At 42.4% G+C, this 22065-nt stretch overlaps 1 protein-coding gene across 3 annotated transcripts in view; it reads left to right on the top strand.

The window, feature by feature from the left end:
* Positions 1 to 22065, top strand: part of ctnna2 (catenin (cadherin-associated protein), alpha 2) — a gene marked incomplete at its 5' end in the record, with an annotated part of 572500 nt that overhangs the window by 478978 nt on the left and 71457 nt on the right. For all 3 annotated transcript variants that reach the window (XM_083764543.1, XM_083764544.1, XM_083764542.1), the window contains one exon: positions 21222 to 21314. In XM_083764543.1, coding sequence (XP_083620669.1) covers positions 21222 to 21314 — 93 coding nt within the window. The remainder of the gene's footprint in view (positions 1 to 21221; positions 21315 to 22065) is intronic.

Raw genomic sequence — 22065 nt, 5'->3', positions numbered from 1 at the left:
AGATAAAGTACAACATAATGCTTAAAACACCAAAAGGGGTTCCCGCCCCAAAATGGGTTTGAAGCTGTTGAGATTGTAGACACAATCGCTCCTCATTAATCTCCAGACCCCGTTTGCAGACGTTTAATTCTGCTTAAATGTCCTGCCACTTAACTGACCACGCATGAGCGATTGGACTTTATCAACTTCCTTAATAATCAATATGAAATTGGCCGCTCTGAACCTATGCTGTCAGTGTTTAGGGGGGCGAACTCATTTATTCCTGTCCCGTAGTATAACAAACACATGCAATCGCAGCATCAAAAGCCATTCATTCCTGCCCCCGTGTAACAACAGACACTATGCAATCAAAGCATCGATTGTTCTGACACACATGAAATAATTGCTTTGAGTTAGTATAGCCATGATTGAATACAAGTCACATCTGAAGAAGATAATAATTTCCAGGCCTAAGGAATGGCAGAGATGAAACCGGATCATCTGTCAGTACACAAAGAGAGGGGGGGGTGGGGGGGGGCGGGGGGGGTAGATCATACAGTAGGTTGTACAATCTCCATTCATCCATCCATCCATCCATCCATCCATCCATCCATCCATCCATCTTCTACTTTATTGTTACATCTTACATTTGTACTTTTACATGAGAGTACATGAGAGGCTGGTCGCATGAATGCAGACCAGCCTCTTGTCTTTAGACGTTTTTACCAAAACAAAGGCGGGTTGTGTCATTAGAAAGCCTGCTTTCCTTAGTGGACGCACTCTGAGCCCCCCCACCACACGTCTAAACAGTACTTTTTGGCCAAAAGGGGATTTTGTTTCCACCGGGAAAAAATACTTTTAGTTACTCCACTGCGCCCTCTACCGATATTGCCAGAGAATTGCCTCGTAGAGAATATTTTTCCTCCGGTGAAAAGAAATCCCTTTCTGGCCAAAAAGTACCGTTTATACGTGTGGTGGGGGGCTCAGAGTGCGTCCACTAAGGAAAGCAGGCTTTCTAATGACACAACCCGCCTTTGTTTTTGGTGAGTAGCAAAATCTTTCTTTTTATTTTTGCTAAAGACAAGAGGCTGGTCTGCATTCATGCGAGCGGCAGAAGTCGAGAGTAACATAGCTCTAAATGCAACGCATTAGAGCTATGGACCAGATCGAGCTACCTTTCATGCACTCGGCTGGTTCATATACTGTACTGTATGTGCTGCGTATGGCGCTGCCTTGTTGTGATCATCTAATTATTTCTTTCAATGCTTTCTCTGCTGGCCTCAACCTTGATCCAACAACACTTGCCTAGATGCACACGCACGCACGCGCACACGTGTTATAATCTTCTTTTTGCAGTTGTCTCAGGCAGAAGTCTTTTTCAAGGTATCTCTGTTAAGAGTTGAGGATGAACATAATTAAATATAGCGTTTCAACAGTTCCTATTCAGAATTCTGGTAATGGAATGGAAGGGTTGATTGAAAGAGGAATTCGTTCAGATTGCAATTAATTAGTATTAAAGCCAAATTCTTATCTGACATGTATAGTCACATTTTAATCATAGCTATGCTTAAAAAAAAACACCTAAAAGCTGTCCTTTCTAATATGCTGCAGGGGCTAGTTTGACTTACACAAGAATTTACAGAATTTAATTAAGCAATAATACAGTATGTTGTAATATTGGCACGGGTGTGCTGAGCCTATGGAATGAGGTCATAGGCTGGGAGGAATACCAGACGAGTCGCCCCTTTACCAACTCGCACCGGGCGTACAGCTGGCGGAACTGCGAGGCCTGGTATTCCTTAACCCATTCTGGGCGGGAACCCCTTTTGGTGTTTTAAGCATTACGTTATGCTTTAGTTGTTGAAAAATAGCAGATCTACACGCTCATAGCACGCCACTCGGTGGCGCGCTATGATACATTTTAGGATTTTTAGAATCGGCCTCAGTCCAAAATGGGTTAAGTAACCTAAGTAAATTATGCTTAAACGGTTCAACCTAACCTTATTCCTAACCTAAACCTAACCCTATAGCTGAACTTAACCCCAGTAAAACTATGCCTGAACCTAACCCTATAAAATAAATAATAAATAATAAATAAACAAGTACACAGAGCGGTCGACGTGAGGTCGAGGTCGAGATGGTTTAGGGACGACCGTACCTGCTTCCGCTGCAGGGGTGCCTATGTGACCACAGCACACCGATGCCAATATAGCAAGCTGATCTACAAGCTCACAATGCATCGCAATGCGACACATCGTGAGCTTGTAGATCTGCTATTTTCAAAAGATTTTCATGCAGTTGAAAACTGTTGATACCAATACTTTTGTATATTCGGGTATCCATCAGTAGCTTTAGAACAGTGCAGGCAGGGGAGAAGTATAGGAGAGACAACTGCAGACTTATTGATGGAGCTGGGCTGGTGGTACATGTAAGCCTAGAAGAGCTTAGCCCCAGAGGTATTGTGACAGAATGGATGTCAGCAGCATGCACAAACAAACAAAGCGTGTGCGTGCATGCGCAGTGTGTGCACGTGGCCTACACACACACACGCATGCACACACACACACACACACACACACACACACACACACACACGCTCGCGGACAAACGCACGCGCACAATCAAGTACAACTGTACCAGGTAATGTCATTCATCATATCAAGATTTCAAAATTCCGCAAATAGTATTTTTACACTAAAAGGTTGAAAAAAGGTAGCTATATAAACGAATGAATGAATGAATGAATGACAGACACAATGGTTTCCATCCATGAAGGTCAAGCCCCTGACCTAATCACTGTGTGTCACGATGTGAAGCCGCTTTTCAATCTGTTTTTGTGTGTACATAGGGAGGGCTAATGTGGTGAAATGATAACTCTGAACCAAGGGTCAAGGTCAATGGGGAAGTTTTCTAAAAACAATATACCTTTATGCACAGAGAATCAATTGTTGACTTTCGAGTCTCGACCGGTTGTTGTTGTTGTTGTTCTCTGCCTGGATGATAAGTACAGGCCGGCGCCATTACAGCGACCGCCAGGCTCCGTGCAATAAGTGTGGTTTTGACCACCAGAAATGCCGCCTGGGACGGGAATCTAAAGCGACTGAAAGCATGCGTACAGTACGTGTGCAACCAGGACGGTGCAGTCCAGTGTCTGAGCTCACAACAGATAGCCATCCGAAGCTCTAGGTCAGGAGGTAACAGCGGGTGCACGGCCAAAAAGGAATCGGGACCACTGCATTAGATCATTGACACTGTGTGGAAATAAATGGGTTGCAAAAAAAAAAAAAAAAGAAACAACAGACTTGTTGGTACAATTAGGCCTTCATTTTCAAAGGAATGAAAGAAGGTAATGTGAGTAGCCTTTCCACTAGATCGGATCAAAACATTTTATACATTATATATGCATTATATAAAACTGAATTAACGTAACCCAACGTGTTTTGGCGCTTGTCGCTTGCCGACAATTAACGTAGGCTACATTTTGTCGGCGGGGATTGTGTTAAAATACATTTTGATTGAGAGACATACGATACCACCCAGAATGTACCCAGCTGGCAAACATGAATTAAATGAATAATGCGATTGAATCTTCAAGACGTCACTAGTATTACATTAGTATTAATCTGATCCGCTAAACTTGAAACATCACTTGGCAGGGGTGCCAATTATATGCATCTAAGGGAGCTACAGTGTGCAGAGCTTCTCTTTTATGGTTGGGTTAACCACACTTAACACTGACAAATTATAATACAGCGAGAGAAGGAACACCAGCAGTGATCTCTACCCGATTCTCGGTAAAGAACCGACACGTCAAATCTCAGTTGTTCAAGCTCTTTATATGAAATGCATGGCTTCAAGCCACACAGGCATGTGAGGAAAAAACTAAAATGGAATATCTGAGAACACTTAAGGATAATGGGAACGTTCAACGCAACTATACAGCCATCCGTAGAGAACATTGTGTTTTATTTATGTATAAGGCTCTGCGTGGCAACTATACTGTAGCTCCCGTTGTATTTATCCTCGCTTTCAATTCCCCAAACCACGGGATATGTATAACGCGCGCGCAGACCTACATTACGTTTAAAACTCCACGAATGAACGGTGAACAAATACGCTCCAGACAAATACAAAGAAATACAGGACTCTCTGAAACTGGACAAACTGGTCTCTAGAATCATGCGTCACTACTCGAGGATGCAACGCATAGCGGCTGTACTTTTTTTTTTGTATTTGCATTATGATGTTCTTTTTCATATTGCTCATCTATATTTCACCTTATGTAAAATTGTGTTGTACTCAGGGCGTCCTAGCATGCTCTCAATGGTCTTCCCTGATTAAATATGCATGTAGGTCAATAAAAAAATATATGTATATAAACAGCATCTCGCGTGTTGTAGGAGTGAATACAAATTATATACAGTATATACAGTAGTGAGAAATGTATACTCACGTTACACGATTACACTACCATAACAAGCTATAGTCAGGGGGAATGATCAGAATAATGTCAAATCTGGGAATACATTTCTTACCAATTATTGTCTTTACTCATGTGTTTGTAAAGGTGTCTACTAACATATCCCACATTGGTTTCTATTCAACCACCCAAGGGGAATCTTTGACAGCTGCTGAAAGTTGGGGTACCATCAACAACCAATATAAGGCAACATGTTCTAAATGTCATTATGCTTTAAGTAGCACGTGACATGTCAAACTAGGGGGGTTTCATGATTCTGATTCCATTCCAAGCCTTAGTGCACGAAAAACACTCCTTGGACCATAGCCGTCCTCATGAATGTGAATATCCTCCGACTAATAAAACAAATTCTACCAAACAAATCGTACCACACTGCTGTATGTACTGTACCGTAGGAAGTATACCACACTGCTGTATACCGTAGGGAGTATAGTGAATCTACCACACTGCTGTATGTATACTGTAGAGTATAGTGAATCTACCACACTGCTGTATGTATACCGTAGAGTATAGTGAATCTACCACACTGCTGTATGTATACCGTAGAGTATAGTGAATCTACCACACTGCTGTATGTATACTGTAGGGAGTATAGTGAATCTACCACACTGCTGTATGTATACCGTAGAGTATAGTGAATCTACCACACTGCTGTATACCGTAGGGAGTATAGTGAATCTACCACACTGCTGTATGTATACCGTAGGGAGTATAGTGAATCTACCACACTGCTGTATGTATACCGTAGAGTATAGTGAATCTACCACACTGCTGTATGTATACCGTAGAGTATAGTGAATCTACCACACTGCTGTATGTATACCGTAGAGTATAGTGAATCTACCACACTGCTGTATGTATACCATAGAGTATAGTGAATCTACCACACTGCTGTATGTATACCGTAGAGTATAGTGAATCTACCACACTGCTGTATGTATACTGTAGAGTATAGTGAATCTACCACACTGCTGTATGCATACCGTAGAGTATAGTGAATCTACCACACTGCTGTATGTATACCATAGAGTATAGTGAATCTACCACACTGCTGTATGTATACTGTAGAGTATAGTGAATCTACCACACTGCTGTATGTATACCGTAGAGTATAGTGAATCTACCACACTGCTGTATGTATACCGTAGAGTATAGTGAATCTACCACACTGCTGTATGTATACCGTAGAGTATAGTGAATCTACCACACTGCTGTATGTATACCGTAGGGAGTATAGTGAATCTACCACACTGCTGTATGTATACCGTAGAGTATAGTGAATCTACCACACTGCTGTATGTATACCGTAGAGTATAGTGAATCTACCACACTGCTGTATGTATACCGTAGAGTATAGTGAATCTACCACACTGCTGTATGTATACCGTAGGGAGTATAGTGAATCTACCACACTGCTGTATGTATACCGTAGGGATTATAGTGAATCTACCACACTGCTGTATGTATACCGTAGGGATTATAGTGAATCTACCACACTGCTGTATGTATACCATAGAGTATAGTGAATCTACCACACTGCTGTATGTATACTGTAGAGTATAGTGAATCTGCCACACTGCTGTATGCATACCGTAGGGAGTATAGTGAATCTACCACACTGCTGTATGTATACCATAGAGTATAGTGAATCTACCACACTGCTGTATGTATACCATAGAGTATAGTGAATCTACCACACTGCTGTATGTATACCGTAGAGTATAGTGAATCTACCACACTGCTGTATGTATACCGTAGGTAGTATAGTGAATCTACCACACTGCTGTATGTATACCGTAGGGAGTATAGTGAATCTACCACACTGCTGTATGTATACCGTAGGGAGTATAGTGAATCTACCACACTGCTGTATGTGTACCGTAGAGTATAGTGAATCTACCACACTGCTGTATGTGTACCGTAGAGTATAGTGAATCTACCACACTGCTGTATGTATACCGTAGAGTATAGTGAATCTACCACACTGCTGTATGCATACCGTAGAGTATAGTGAATCTACCACACTGCTGTATGTATACCGTAGAGTATAGTGAATCTGCCACACTGCTGTATGTATACCATAGAGTATAGTGAATCTACCACACTGCTGTATGTATACCATAGAGTATAGTGAATCTACCACACTGCTGTATGTATACCATAGAGTATAGTGAATCTACCACACTGCTGTATGTATACCGTAGAGTATAGTGAATCTACCACACTGCTGTATGTATACCATAGAGTATAGTGAATCTACCACACTGCTGTATGTATACCGTAGGTAGTATAGTGAATCTACCACACTGCTGTATGTGTACCGTAGAGTATAGTGAATCTACCACACTGCTGTATGTATACCGTAGAGTATAGTGAATCTACCACACTGCTGTATGTGTACCATAGAGTATAGTGAATCTACCACACTGCTGTATGTATACCGTAGAGTATAGTGAATCTACCACACTGCTGTATGTGTACCGTAGAGTATAGTGAATCTACCACACTGCTGTATGTATACCGTAGAGTATAGTGAATCTACCACACTGCTGTATGTATACCATAGAGTATAGTGAATCTACCACACTGCTGTATGCATACCGTAGAGTATAGTGAATCTGCCACACTGCTGTATGTATACCGTAGAGTATAGTGAATCTACCACACTGCTGTATGCATACCGTAGGGAGTATAGTGAATCTACACACTGCTGTATGTGTACCGTAGAGTATAGTGAATCTACCACACTGCTGTATGTATACCGTAGAGTATTGAATCTACACACTGCTGTATGTGTACCGTAGAGTATAGTGAATCTACCACACTGCTGTATGTATACCGTAGAGTATTGAATCTACACACTGCTGTATGTATACCGTAGAGTATAGTGAATCTACCACACTGCTGTATGTATACCGTAGAGTATAGTGAATCTACCACACTGCTGTATGTATACCGTAGAGTATAGTGAATCTACCACACTGCTGTATGTATACCGTAGAGTATAGTGAATCTACCACACTGCTGTATGTATACTGTAGAGTATAGTGAATCTACCACACTGCTGTATGTATACTGTAGAGTATAGTGAATCTGCCACACTGCTGTATGCATACCGTAGGGAGTATAGTGAATCTACACACTGCTGTATGTGTACCGTAGAGTATAGTGAATCTACCACACTGCTGTATGTATACCGTAGAGTATAGTGAATCTACCACACTGCTGTATGTATACCGTAGAGTATAGTGAATCTACCACACTGCTGTATGTATACCGTAGAGTATTGAATCTACACACTGCTGTATGTGTACCGTAGAGTATAGTGAATCTACCACACTGCTGTATGTATACCGTAGAGTATTGAATCTACACACTGCTGTATGTGTACCGTAGAGTATAGTGAATCTACCACACTGCTGTATGTATACCGTAGAGTATAGTGAATCTACCACACTGCTGTATGTATACCGTAGGGAGTATAGTGAATCTACCACACTGCTGTATGTATACCGTAGAGTATAGTGAATCTTATGCCCACTTTATAGTGATATCTGCTGGTCATGACACTTGTTTTGGAAAATAGCCTACAGGAGGAAATCAATATCATAAACGCTGTATTAATTTGAATACACACTCTGTGCTGTCACAGAAAATGGTATAGATACAATTTAATTTAAATGATACATACCTGCTACACTGCGCATAACATCACTGAAACAACATCCTGTCATAGACAAATGGAGAAGCACTCCATTCAAATTATGTCAAATAAAATATTTAACTTAACTGAAGAAGGTTTTCATTCCAACAGATAGTTGTGTTAAGAGTCATTAAATCGTTGCATTTATTTATCAAAGTCTATTGTCCCTCCCATTGTCACACCCATTTCTGGCCAGCTTGAGGTGTTAAAATGTTCTGAATAATATTCACAGGACCTTTTCTCAGTTTTGGGTATAATTTGGTCCAACAAGTTTCAAATAGTCATAGGGCTGCATTTTCGTTACCTAAACCCCTTATCCCTAAACTTATTTTCCTTTTCTTTTACTATTTTGCTAAACATTTTTGAATCGTTGAAATGGCCAGTCTACAGTCTAGTGTCAATGTAGATTGGCTATAGTTGAACTATTTTTTTGGTGACGAAAATGGAGCCCATAATCTCCATCAACTATTTTCCAATTTTGGTACACATCATACAAACATACAAGCGTTTCATTTTCAACAAAATGAAAGAAGGTGGTAATCCCTCACTGCTTGACGTGTGCTTACAGTACCTCACGCAACCTTTACGTCGCTTTCCACGACATCATATTCCAACACCTTCACCTGTGTCTGCCACCTGTGCTCCAGACCGTATACATACTGTATTGTATACAGGCTTCACAGCGGGAGGCTGACATCTCATGACTTAAACAAATACAAGCTGTTCTCCCTCCTGGGGGTGTGAGGCCTGTAATTGTTTTGTTACCTCTATATACTGTAATCCCTAGTCGACTGTTCTCCTGGCACCTGGCTCCGTCCACGTTGACAGACTGATTTATTTACACTGTGTGTGTGTGTGTGTGTGTGTGTGTGTGTGTGTGTGTGTGTGTGTGTGTGTGTGTGTGTGTGTGTGTGTGTGTGTGTGTGTGTGTGTGTGTGTGTGTGTGTGTGTGTGTGTGTGTGTGTGTGTGTGTGTTGCGCGTGCGTGCGTGCGTGCGTGCGTGCGTGCGTGCGTGCGTGCGTGCGTGCGAGCGTGCGAGCGTGCGAGCATGCGAGCGTGCGAGCATGCGAGCATGCGAGCATGGTTGAGTGTGTGAGTGCTTGTGTGCGGGTGTATATGAGAGAGAGAGAGAGAGGTTGTGATTGCATTATTTGTGTAAATTTGAACAGAGTGCAGCATTGTTAACAGGCCCCTCAGTGCAGCCACTTTGTGGCCCCCCGTGTCCCAACCAGAGCCATAGAGTAAGAGTTACGACATTGAGGGGGCAGAAAACAGCCTGGTCACGTGGATCATGTATACGCGCACGAGCCCATTGACTCCAATGCATTCCGTAAACTTCCGGTTGTCCCCTTTTGAAGGGACCAACCAATAGAAGTTCACATAGAAGAGCCTGGCCCCCCCGCATGAAGTGAACGGAGTGTTGTAACTCTGTCTTACTCTATGGCTCTGGTCCCAACAAGCCCCTCAGTGCAGCAACCCCCCCCCCCCCCCCCCCTCCGGTCCCAACCAGAGTGTAGAGTAGGAGAGTAGCGACACACTTGGGCTATAGTTCCAAACATCGCTCCTATGGCTGGAACTATCCCATTGAGATTGAATGAGCACTTCCGCATTCCATTGTTGCAACGGGAGTCAACGCTATAGAGTGTCGCAGTCCCGCCCCCTTTCAGAACTACGAGTGGCCCAGGAAATGATTCTCCATAAATCTTTTCCATAGGCTTGTCAAAAAGTAGTTATATAAAGACGGTTACCCCGCGGACAAAGCCAACTCGGATCGTGAGCGGGACTGCGACACTCTATAGTGTCACCACTCTTACTATGTTACTCTGGTCCCAACAAGTGAACATCTTTCTAGGTGACAGTCAACTAACTTTTTTTAATAGAACATGGAGTGTTGCTTTTCGTTCTCCCCCCCCCCCCCCCCTCCCCCTCTTCCACCCCACCACCCCGTTCCTCCTTTCTTTCTGTCACCATTTTTCTTTCCGCCCGTATTTGACCCACTTCCTGTTTCTATTCTGAAGTGAGGCTGGCTGTCTGGCTCGTTGGCTGACAGCACAGTGTCTAGACCCGAGGACACTTCGGTGCATAGTGTGTCACCTCACAGCTTTGAACCACTTTAAACCATTATTCACAACCTTATAGCTGTTGGAAAAATAGCAGATCTACAAGCTCATAGCGTGGCACCGAGTGCCACATTACGAGCTTGTAGATCTGCTATTTCTGAAAAAAGTGCGGAAATGTTGGTGCAATTCTTTGAATATATATTCTTTCACAGCCAAAGTTTTTAGCTTGTATCGTTGCTTCTGGGGGGGGGGGGGGGGGGTGTCCCTGGAACAACATATTTTCAGATGGGGGTCGGCGGCCAATTACGTAACATTTGGGTTGCTGACATGAAATAGTTTGACATAGAAACAGGTTTTTTCAGAAAACTGTCGTGATTTTAGAAGACATTTGTAGAATCGGATCCTCGGATCGGTCTAAATGGGTTAGATGCTCCTCAGACACGGAGTCAGACGCTGGAAGAGTGAATACGCTGCACTTTTGCCCTGCTGCTGCTCAACAGGCCTAATGCCACGCATTGGGAGCTTGTCGATCGGCCAAAATGTATGCTCAAGTGTTTGATGTATGCTTTGTAATAATAATCAAAGTAACTAGTAACTAAATATTTCAAATAATTGTAGTGAAGTAAAAGTACAATATGTATCTCTGAAATGCAGTGGAGTAGAGGTAAAAGTACTGAAAATTTGACATACTCGAGTAAAGTATGAATACCTCAAAATTGTACTTAAGTACTGATTATTAATTACAGTAAATGGGATTACTTTCCACCACTAGGGATGGAGCTCGTTCATTTTTATTGATAACGAGCACCTTATCGATCAGGCTTTTGAGACGGGTTCTTATCGAGCCCACTATCGAGCATTTTATTATTAAAGACATTCTGAACAGAACCAGTATCTTTTACGAGGGCCTTTAAATACAGTGGCCTACTTTTCTAACAGACGGAAGGCAATTGACAATTTTACCAATAAAATAATACTAAATAAACTGTTAACTGGTTAATATGTGTACCGTCACTTTAAAAACGTAAATTTGTTTACCCAAAACAATACACCTTTAGACCGACATGTTTGTGCCAGCGTGGATGATTATATTTATTTCTTCATGATTGTTTAAACATGACGTCATGGGCCGCTATGCTCCATAACAGGCTTGATAAGCTCAAAGCTCATTGATAACAGGTAGTCAATAAGCTTTTTATCTGATTTGTTTGGGTATCGGTTATCGAGCTCCATCCCAATCATCCAGTGGCTGGCTGGCTGGCTGGCTGGCTGACTGACTGACTGACTGACTGACTGACTGACTGACTGACTGACTGACTGACTGACTGACTGACTGACTGACTGACTGACTGACTGACTTAACCTCTTCTGGCTCAGCGTTCTAATTAGTTACCATATTCCTTACAGCGCAGAGAGTCTCCCTCATCAGGAGAGCTCTATCAGACGGTATTTGTGAAGAAAGTGATGAAAGGAAAGTTATACGGAAGTGCTGGATGTGCTCTTTCCTTTTCTTCACCGAATGGAGATTGTTCGTTCATTCTATCTGTGGTGTGAATTGGTCAGAATGATGGTGAGTTAGTGTGGAAGTGTCCTCGAGGACGACACTGAACCCCTAATTGCTCCCGATGTGCAGGTTGGTGTTTTGCAGACAGTGGCACTTATAAACATACGAATAACGGAAGTCATCGCTGCATTTCTAGAATCAGCGCTTGCACTGATGCAGCTCTCTGTGTTCTTGTCTTTATGGTATAATTTTATTTTGCGGTACTCAGCTGTAATGAAGTGATTTAGATCATGTGCAGGAGCAGAATGTAGAATGCCCATCTTGTGGGTCTCCATGCAGCTGCAGTGGGATTCCTCATCAAATTAGAATTGAAGTGATTATCCGAGGCTGAGCGAAAAAGGACAAAATCGATATTTCTTTGTTAGACGCTAAAATGAAGAATGCTGCAGATCTCTCTCTCTCTCTCTCTCTCTCTCTCTCTTTCATATACTCTGCTCCCTATACACACACACTCACATCACTGTAAAATCATGAATTCTACCGTAAACCACATGAGGCTCACTATCCATAGCGTCAGGCCTTAATGTCTTGATTTTCTTTTTCTTTTTTTGGGGGGGGGGGGGGTATCTCAAAGGAGATCAGTTTCTTTAGATAATTGCAATTAGTGCAGTTGGCTGGATGTTGGAAGGAAGCGTTGGCCCTGGCCCAGTTTTCTGTTGCTGGGTGGGTGGGAGACCAGCGGGCTCGTTCATATAAGGGCATGGTGCCAGCCTCCAGAAGGCCCTTCATGTGTTCCTGCACCTCACACTCAACACGGCCACGACCACCACAGGGAGAGGAGAAGAATCTGGAGACTGCCCATAATCATCCGAAAGTCCCGTTAGTCCGAACATGCGTACATGCGAACATGAGGCTGTTGGTTGGCGAACATGCGCTGCTGGTTGGCGAACATGCACTGCTGGTTTATGTTCATGTGTGTGTTTATTTATTTGATATAACAATTTCATTGCTCAGTTGTACAAATTGTAGGTGTATTGTTTTTCAGTGTGTTAGCACCACTCTCATGTGGACAGGTTTTCAGTTCACCACTTGTCCACATGAGACTTTTTCTAAAAAATACAGTGACACTATAGTTTAAAAAACACCCAATAAAAAAAAAAAAAATGACAGTACCCATTACATAATCTCCAATACAAAAATCACTCTGGTAACCTGGTAAGCTATGAATGTGAACACAGTTTATTTGATTTCAACCATAGATTGAGTCCTCTGTAGAACACGTTACAAAGGGTACAGGCACACTGTTGCGTCAAGTAAACGCCTAGACCAGGTGTCTCTTCCTGGTTTCCAGACAGCTGGTGGGTGGATATGACGCTCGTAGCACAGCTGCAACCTGCAGCGTCGGCAAGGCGTTTCCGGATCTTTACCGACGCGTTGCGTTGCAGCCCCACGCGAGCGCTTTATATTTCCACCCACCAGCTGTCTGAAAACCAGGAAGAGACGCCTAGGCGTTGTCTGACTCGAAGGTGTGCGTGCGCCCGCAGGCACGCACGCACCTAGTCGCCATTTACATAACAAAGTGTAATCCATCAACGTGCTCCCAGCTGTCACTGCACAAAGCGAGAACGAGCTCTAAGCAACAGTCTTCAAGCATGAATTTAATTTACCCCAATTTGCCTCCGACAGTGACACGTGAGGAGTGGGGGGGCTTAATGCGGAGAGGCACCGCTCGCCGCGCCAAACGGCCGTGTGTCTGTTTAACTCAAAGCCTTGGCTTGTTATGGCATTAAATTTGCTTATCCATGACATTAGATCAACATGGAGTCTGATGTAATGTAAATTAACTCTGAGATATAGTGATACAATGGAGAGAGATGATGATTGCGAGGAAGGCGGGGGACACCGGACCCTCAAGTGAAGTGTGTGCGCACGCGCCATGCTGCTATGCCATTCTTATGGCTCTTCTGTCACTTATACTGTGTATTGACATCACAGATGTTACGCGGAGCTCGACCAGTCAGGGACCTATACGTCAATGTCAAAGTCCCAAATCAAAACACCAGAAGCAGTTCAACAAACCCATGCGAAACCCAGATCCGGCTCAAACAAGGGTTTAATTTTTTTTTTCTCCAATGCCAATAAATTGTGGAACGTCCTATAGAGCGTCGCAGTCCCGCCCCCTTTCATGACGACGCCACGCCCAGGAAATGAATCCCAATGCATTTTTCCCATGGGCATTTCAAAACTTATTTATTTAAAGACCTTTTGAGCGTCGTACGAAGCCAACTCACACAATATTTTGGACCAAACAAATAATTACAAAGAAGAAAAACTACAAAAAAAGTGTTGTAACCTGCCGTTTTTTTCTACTTTCTAATTCTTTGTTTGGCCTGAAAAATTTTGTTTGTTGTCATGATTTGTCACGACAAGAGTTGGCTTTGTCCACGGCGTAAACGTCTTTAAATAAATACTTTCTGAAAAGTCTATGAGGAAAATGAACGGGGATTTATTTTCCGGGTCTCTAGAGGGGGCGGGACTGCGACGCTCTGAGTCTATACCAACAGCCATTACAAAATAATAATAATAATAATAATAATAATAAAACTTTATTTGTATAGCACCTTTCATGACATGAAATGCAGCTCAAAGTGCTTTACAGAACAATGGAGAATAAAAGAAAAGCAAGGCAATGACATTCAAAAACAAGCAGTAATGCAGTACAGTGAGGACATGAAAAATAAAAAATATAAGATCAATTAAAGGCAATGTTGTAGAAGTGGGTCTTGAGCTGAGCTTTAAAAATGTCTACAGAGGCTGCCTGACGAAGGTACAGTGGGAGCTTGTTCCATGCCGACGGCCCGTAGAAGCAAAAAGCTGCTTCCCCGTATTTTTTAGTTGCCATTTTTTGGGGCAAAGCGAGCAGGCCGGCGGTGGAAGACCTTAGGGGGCGGTTTGGGACATATTTAGGCAGGCAGTCATGTAGGTAGGAAGGTGCGAGACCATTGAGAGCTTTATAGACAAGTAAAATAATTTTAAAATCAATCCTAAAAACAACCGGAAGCCAGTGCAGCGATGCCAAAACTGGAGTAATATGTTCTCTCATATAGTTCTAGTTAAAACTCTGGCTGCTGCATTTTGGACAAATAGACTCCTAGACTCCTTCAAAACTGCTCTCAAAAAGCACGGGTGCAAAGGACGGCTGCAATTCAAAACCTGCAAAGACCCTTTATTACTTTCTTTAACTATAATGAGGATTTCCTGTTTTTCATAGAAGTGTATTTTGTACGTCTTTAAATATTCAGATGAATTGAAAATAGAGGACCCTGATGTAATCAAGTCTTTTCATGGTTAAATCCTCACAGTAGAAGTTTTTGTATTGACCCGTACTTTCTATTGAACTGTATACCCATTCTACGAAAAGGGAATAAAGTTTTCAATCAATGAAATCAATACTAATTGCTAAGCAGCGCAAATGCTCCCTCCAATCCGTGAAGCTGACTATTTGGGTTGGCCAATCAGGGGTTCCCGGCACATTACATTCTCCTGAATTTGTCCTCCTCTGTATCACAGTCAGACAGCTACAGATACATTAACGTTTTTTTTTTTTGGTTGTCCGGATTGCCATTAGACAGGAGTCTAATGGACTAGGGATGGAGCTCCATACCCAATGCCCGGAAAGAAAACAAACTATAACAAGCTTATTGCCCGGTATCAATAAGCTTTGGGCTTATCAAGCCTGTTATGGAGCATAGCGGCCCATGACGTCATGTTTAAACAATCAAGACAAGAGGTGATCAAGAAATAAATGTAATCGTCCATGCTGGCACAAACATGCCAGTCTAAAAGTGTATTGATAACCAGCGCTGTCCGGGTAAACACAATTACGCTTCTAAAGTGACGGTACACATAACAGTTTCTTTAACATGATTTTATTGGTAAAAAAAAGTCAATTGCCTTCCGTCTGTTAGAAAAGTACTGTATTTGAATGCCCTATACTATAGTAAAATATACTGGTTCTGTTCAGAATGTATTGTCTCCTGTCTTTCCACAAAATAATAGAAATGGCTGGATAGTGGAACATGCTGCAGTATTCTTTTTGGTGTAGTCTCTGTCAGTATACAGTGGCTGTGTCGGTCTGCATGACGACTTGAAGCGTACTGCAGTTCAAGGCACACACTTAAAAACGGCCTCGTCTGCGAGGGGATTTGGATGAGCAGGATGTGTTCTCGTACACGGCGGTGAAACGGGAGAGACCTTTAGCCAGTACCTTCGCACGGAGACGGGCACATGAATTAAGCAAAAGAGTTGCTCAATAGATACAGACCATCTGGCATCTTAATTATATACGACTGAAGCTTTCTTTTTGCACCAGTAAGCACCGTTAATGATAAAGGCAGATCCGCTAATGAAAAACCCTGGATCCCATGCAGGGAATATGTTGGCAAAAGTAACTAAGAATTCCTACAATATATATATATATATATATATATATATATGATGTCATGTCGGACACTTTGTGTCTTAATGGAAGTATAATTGTTGTAGAAAGTTGGCATCCTGCCAACTGATGACCTTTCCTTAGCGTTGCTGTGTCATTCTGTTTCTGTTATCTATCCGGTCACAGGCCATGCACCGGTTTCCATCGGTTGGGAACCGGTTCAGTCCAGAACCAGTGTGCAAAACCATACCTATATTAAATTGTTTGTAGGATCAATATAAGTAAGTAATATATGATAACCCTTCCACAGTAGTTTACAGACGTACGCACACAGAGACTGAATTTTTCGATATTTTCTTTTGTTGTTGAAATATAACTATTTTTGAGTGGTTGCAACCACTCCTATAGACAGCTATGTGTGTGGCTGTGTCCCTGGGTCTGTCCCTGTTTCCCTGGCTGTGTCCCTGGGTCTGTCCCTGTTTCCCTGGCTGTGTCCCTGGGTCTGTCCCTGTTTCCCTGGCTGTGTCCCTGGGTCTGTCCCTGTTTCCCTGGCTGTGTCCGAGCATAAACATAGCGTTGCAGCGTTTGTTCACCACCAAGTGTCACTGTTGGACAGCCTAACACACAGACACAGGCCAGGGAGGAGGGCTGGTACAGTACGTACAGTGCCACTCACTTCAGACGGGTCTGATTTTTTTTTAAATGTAAGAAAATGAAATGGATTTTTTGTTATGCTTGAAAAATAAACATGTATTTATTTATTTTTTAAACATATGTTTATTGATTTTCTTTACAAATAAGTATTTATACAAACAAAATCTTATCACGAAATGTTTTGACAACAATAAATAAAGAACAAAAATAAATAATTATGACAAAACTAAAACTAAAACGAAAATAAAACACATTACATACAGACAAACAATGTCCGTCACAGTTCCCTACCCCCACCCCACAGCTGACTACTCCAATTAACCACTATACATCCAAAGCCTCTTCAATATCACCTCGCTTAATGAAGTCCAAGAACTTCTAAAAGAAGTATTAAGTTATACGCATACATCATTGTTGTTTCCCTCTCCTGTAATGTCTGTGCTAACCTGGGGTTAGATACAAATTAAATGGGGTTTTTGTTTTTTACTCATCAAAATTGGTTTGCGACTCACAAATGCGTCCCGACCCAGTGTTTGGACAACTGTGATGTTGTGTATATAGTACAGGGTTTTCTGTCCAGCCCACTGCAACACCCCCCACCCCTGCGCTCCCCCCCCCAATGTTGCAGCGAATCTGCCCTTGAGAGATTGTCCAGTGGGAGAAAAAAAACCATGTTCCTTTTGTATGTGATCTGAATAATTCAAGATATATCAGCTATTTTATAAACCCAAAGCCAGGCGGGGAAAGCATAGCGTTCTGGTCTAGGTCTGGTGATGTTGGTTTAAAGACGTGTGGCAGGAGGCGGGCAGAGGACCTGTGTGTGTGTGTGTGTGTGTGTGTGTGTGTGTGTGTGTGTGTGTGTGTGTGTGTGTGTGTGTGTGTGTGTGTGTGTGTGTGTGTGTGTGTGTGTGTGTGTGTGTGTGTGTGTGTGTGTGTGTGTGTGTGTGTGTGTGTGTGTGTGTGTGTGTGTTATAACAACAAATACCAATCTAACAGTCGAGCAGGCCCTAACCCTCTGTACATATTTTACGCCGCCGACATTGCCTTTGCAAGCCAAGCATTAAATCCCCCGTCCACGCCTGCTCAAATAACAGGAGGTGGTGTCGTGTTGGTGCACAGGCTGAGGCTGAGGCTGCCATTCCTGGAATCACTATCTGCACACACTGTTCAAAATGAGCAACCATTATGGGAGCTTATTGAGCGACATAGAAATGACATAAACAAGGGGGAATAATTGTTTGTACCGTGGTGTGTGTTGCAAATAAGAGCAATGGTGGCAATGTGGAAACCCTGCAGGGCAGAGCCGCAGCGGGGGGAAAAATAAGTTGTTTTCGCTGGTACTTTTAAAGCAGCTTATATAGGCCAATGTCCAAGCCAAGGTGAGGACTTTCAGGACTATATTATTATTATGAGAGAGAGAGAGAGAGATATATATAGAGAGAGAGAGAGAGAGAGAGAGAGAGAGAGAGAGAGAGAGAGAGAGAGAGAGATACGGAGGGAGAGAGAGAGAGAGATATATATACGGACTTACGGAGGGAGGGAGAGAGAGAGAGGGAAAGAGGGGTTGCTGGGATCGGTGCGGAGTGATTGATTGATTGATTGATTGCGCGGTGGCGGCAGCCGGTCACTCAGGGGAGAGAGAGACGCTGAATCACTTTTTTCTGCGAGAAATGTCACGATTGCACTGTAGTGTAGCTGGAAACAATTGCTCTCAGCGAGGCTGCTCTCACGGTCCAACGCGTGGGGCACAGCGGTTTCAAAGACGAGTCTCTTTGGTGAATTCTTGATCAGTGTTAGTATGTCAGGACTCAAGAACAACTACCATGAAATTCTGACACGCTTTGATGTTGTGGACATCTGGCTAGGTGAAAACAAAAGAAACCCGATTAGCATTTGAGTATAGTATGCAGTGCAGGGTGGGCAGTTGTTTTTCCCAAAGGGGCCAAATAGATAATTATACAAAATATACTTTGTATAATTATAGAACTGGCTTGTAAGGTCATAAACTGGTAAATATGGGATTTTGTAACTGTATTATGTATAGGGGGGGAGTGTGTTTATTTTAAAGTGTAAAACAAAAAATATATATATAACTGTCTAGGCCTAATGTGTTTGTTTATGAGTCTGGCGTAGAGGATTTCATCCTGTGCTGGAAACACATTTCAATACATTTCAATTTAAATACATTTCAATAAAATAAGAAACAGAAAATATTGTGGAGGGCCGGGCCAATAGGCTGAACTCAATTCTGCGTAATATAAATTGTATTTCTATATACAAAATAAATCACACCTGTGTGAAGTGAGGGGCGATTTACCAACCCTTATCATCTTACATCATCGCGATATCATAACATAACATCATGTGCCGATTTGCTCAGTGACAGACAGACAAACATTAAACTCTGTTCATTGTTAATGGCGTTTGTCTCTAGACAAGACAAACATTAAACCTGTATATAGGAGGGGCTAGCGCCCTAAAAAAAAACAGTAAATGGCATTGTTATTGTTATCATTACTACCTCTGACTTCAGTAAATACATGTTGTTGAAACCTCTGCATTCGGCATCCACCTTTCCTTTTTTTACATGAGCAGACATTTTTTAGGGGTGACAAGGAATGTAACAGGTTGTCAATCACACGCAATTCACGGCTGAATAAACAGGCTTTTAGTCCATGCATAATGTCAAATTAGAAAGTACATTTTATTTTGCGTGATATTTGTACTTTTGTGGTGTCTAATGTCTATGGAGTTAACATTACTTTATTACATGGCTTGGTTGAATGCTTCATTCTGATTGGTCAATCGCTGAATTCAGCGGTGAGTTATGTGTTGATAATGACCGCTCCGCTGTATAACAGACCTCTGCCTAATCAAACCCTCTGAGCACCGGCTGCACGGCTTTCGCTCCGCTTGATTTACTGCCATTTCCAACATGACAGCCATATGTAAACGCCCACACACACTAGTGACACACAGTGTCATTTACAGCTAAACATTGCTCTCAAAAATGTTTTTGAAAACATTTGAGCAAGAAATAGACGGAGCAGTACCCGAAAATGGATTCAATTTGATCAACTCACTTCCTTGTTTTCCGACAGTGCTGCATCTGGCCAGACGCAGCCAGTGTGAACTCATGGAATACTTTTTTGTTTCGCCTCGGTGGTTAAACTCCCTGTCGGTGAATTATCTCCCGACAATGACCACCTTGCCAGATATTATCCCTTATCTAATAGACCCCCAGGTGTTTTGTATGTGTCTATGGAGTTAACATTACTCTAATAGACCCCCAGGTGTGGTTAGACTATTCAAATATGTCTTCCCTGTGTATTTTGGGTTTCTTCCTGAAAGATGAAAGCCGTTGAGTCAAGCCGTTGAGCTGTTGAGTCATTTTAGAAAAATCGTGAAAATGTGCAATCTTTGAATATATATTATTTCAGAGTTTCAGTTTTTTAACTCAAATATTTGCTTCTGGGGTGTCCCTGGAACAACATATTTTCAGATGGGCGGCATATTACATAATATTTGTTGGAGCCCTTGACATGAAATGTGACCAAATTTGACTGAGAGACTGCCATTTTTGTTTTTTCATGTCATATGAAAGCAGGGAATCATACTGTAGCTTCAAATTGACATATTGGTTGTTCAGTTTGACCCACCAGTTTTGGAGATATGGCTTATAGAGTAATGTCTTGCAGAAAACAGCGAGTTGAGAAAAGAGGCTTGAAAGGATCACTTATGTGGTCTCTAACATTACACCTAGCTACATGTTTACCCCATTCTGAACGGGAACCCATTTTGGTGTTAGCATCATGTTATGCTTTAGCTATTGAAAAATAGCAGACCTACAAGCTCATAGCACGCCACCGAGTGGCGCGCTACGAGCTTGTAGGTCTGCTATTTTTGAAAAATCGAAGAACGACTGACATTTTTTTAATCTGATCTCAGGTCAGAACGGGTTAATCAGACCAGTGTGTGTCCGGTGGAAACCTCGTATGAATCTGATCTCAGGTCAGAATGGTATTTATTGTTGATTTCAGCGCTGACACTTATTTCAGACATGCTCTCTAGTATGTGAAGAGTCTGCCTGAGCTATTAACTCATTAATTGGGAAAGAAAAAAAAAGTTTTTCTCTGGTGGAAAGCTGGAATTTGCGCAATGGAGATCTCTCAGTCAAATCTGGTCACAAATATTGAGAACCACTGATACAGAAACATGAGGTTTTTCTGAAAAAAATAAATTTAAATTTTTCTTTTTTTTTTATTTTGCCATCGGTTCTAAATGGATTAATGAACTGGTGGCTGTGGCCACATAAAAACATAATAATCGAGGCTGTTATGAGTTAGAAATGTTGCCATCATTACCGTAAACACATTTTTGTTGTTTTTCCTTGTGTCCTCCAGGTTGCCAACCTAGCCTGCTCCATCTCCAACAACGAGGAGGGCGTGAAGTTGGTGCGAATGGCTGCCACCCAGATAGACAGTCTGTGCCCACAGGTGAGAGAATGGAATTAATTGTTTTGTCCAACAGCTCCAGTGCAAAACATACATACAGAATAAAAATAACATGATGAACATATAAAAATGCATTACATCAGTAAACTGAATGCAGTAGGAAAAGGCAATAGCTATAAGTTAAAAAGGCATGAGTTAAAAGTGCAACACCAAAACAACAAAGAAACTGACCAACCCCCTCCGTCCTCGTCTACCCCCCACGGCCCCCATTGATTCATTACATAGTCTAAATGGCCCTTGGGATAAAGGAATTCTTAAGCCTATCTGTGCTACATGTCTGGGATAAAAACCTGTTACTGAGAACAAAGTGTGCAGTGGGTGACTAACATCGTTCAGGATGGCTAGTGTCTTGGCCAGAGTCCTCTTCTCTGCCATCACCGCCACAGAGTCAGGCTTGGTCCCTGTCACCATGCCTGCTCGCTTAATCAGTCTGTGTAGTCTAGCTGTGTCCCTCTGTCTGGCGTTCCCTCCCCAACACACCACAGTGACAGCATAGAAAAGACCTAATCAGTCTGTCTAGTCTGGCTGTGTCCCTCTGTCTGGCGTTCCCTCCCCAACACACCACAGCATAGAAAAGAACGCTGGAGACCACTGACTGATAAAACATCTGCAGGAGCTTCCTGCAGATGTTGAAAGAGGCCAGTGTCCTCAGGAAATACATCCTACTCTTACCCACTCTTAGACAGACAGCTGGCACCCAGATAGACAGTCTGTGCCCACATAGGTGAGAGAA

This window comes from Protomyctophum parallelum (genome assembly GCF_964188405.1).
Source record: "Protomyctophum parallelum genome assembly, chromosome: 5".
In the NCBI taxonomy this organism is placed as follows: domain Eukaryota; kingdom Metazoa; phylum Chordata; class Actinopteri; order Myctophiformes; family Myctophidae; genus Protomyctophum; species Protomyctophum parallelum.
The sequence above is the reverse complement of the archived record's forward strand: the minus strand, read 5'-3'. Positions and strand labels throughout refer to the sequence as shown.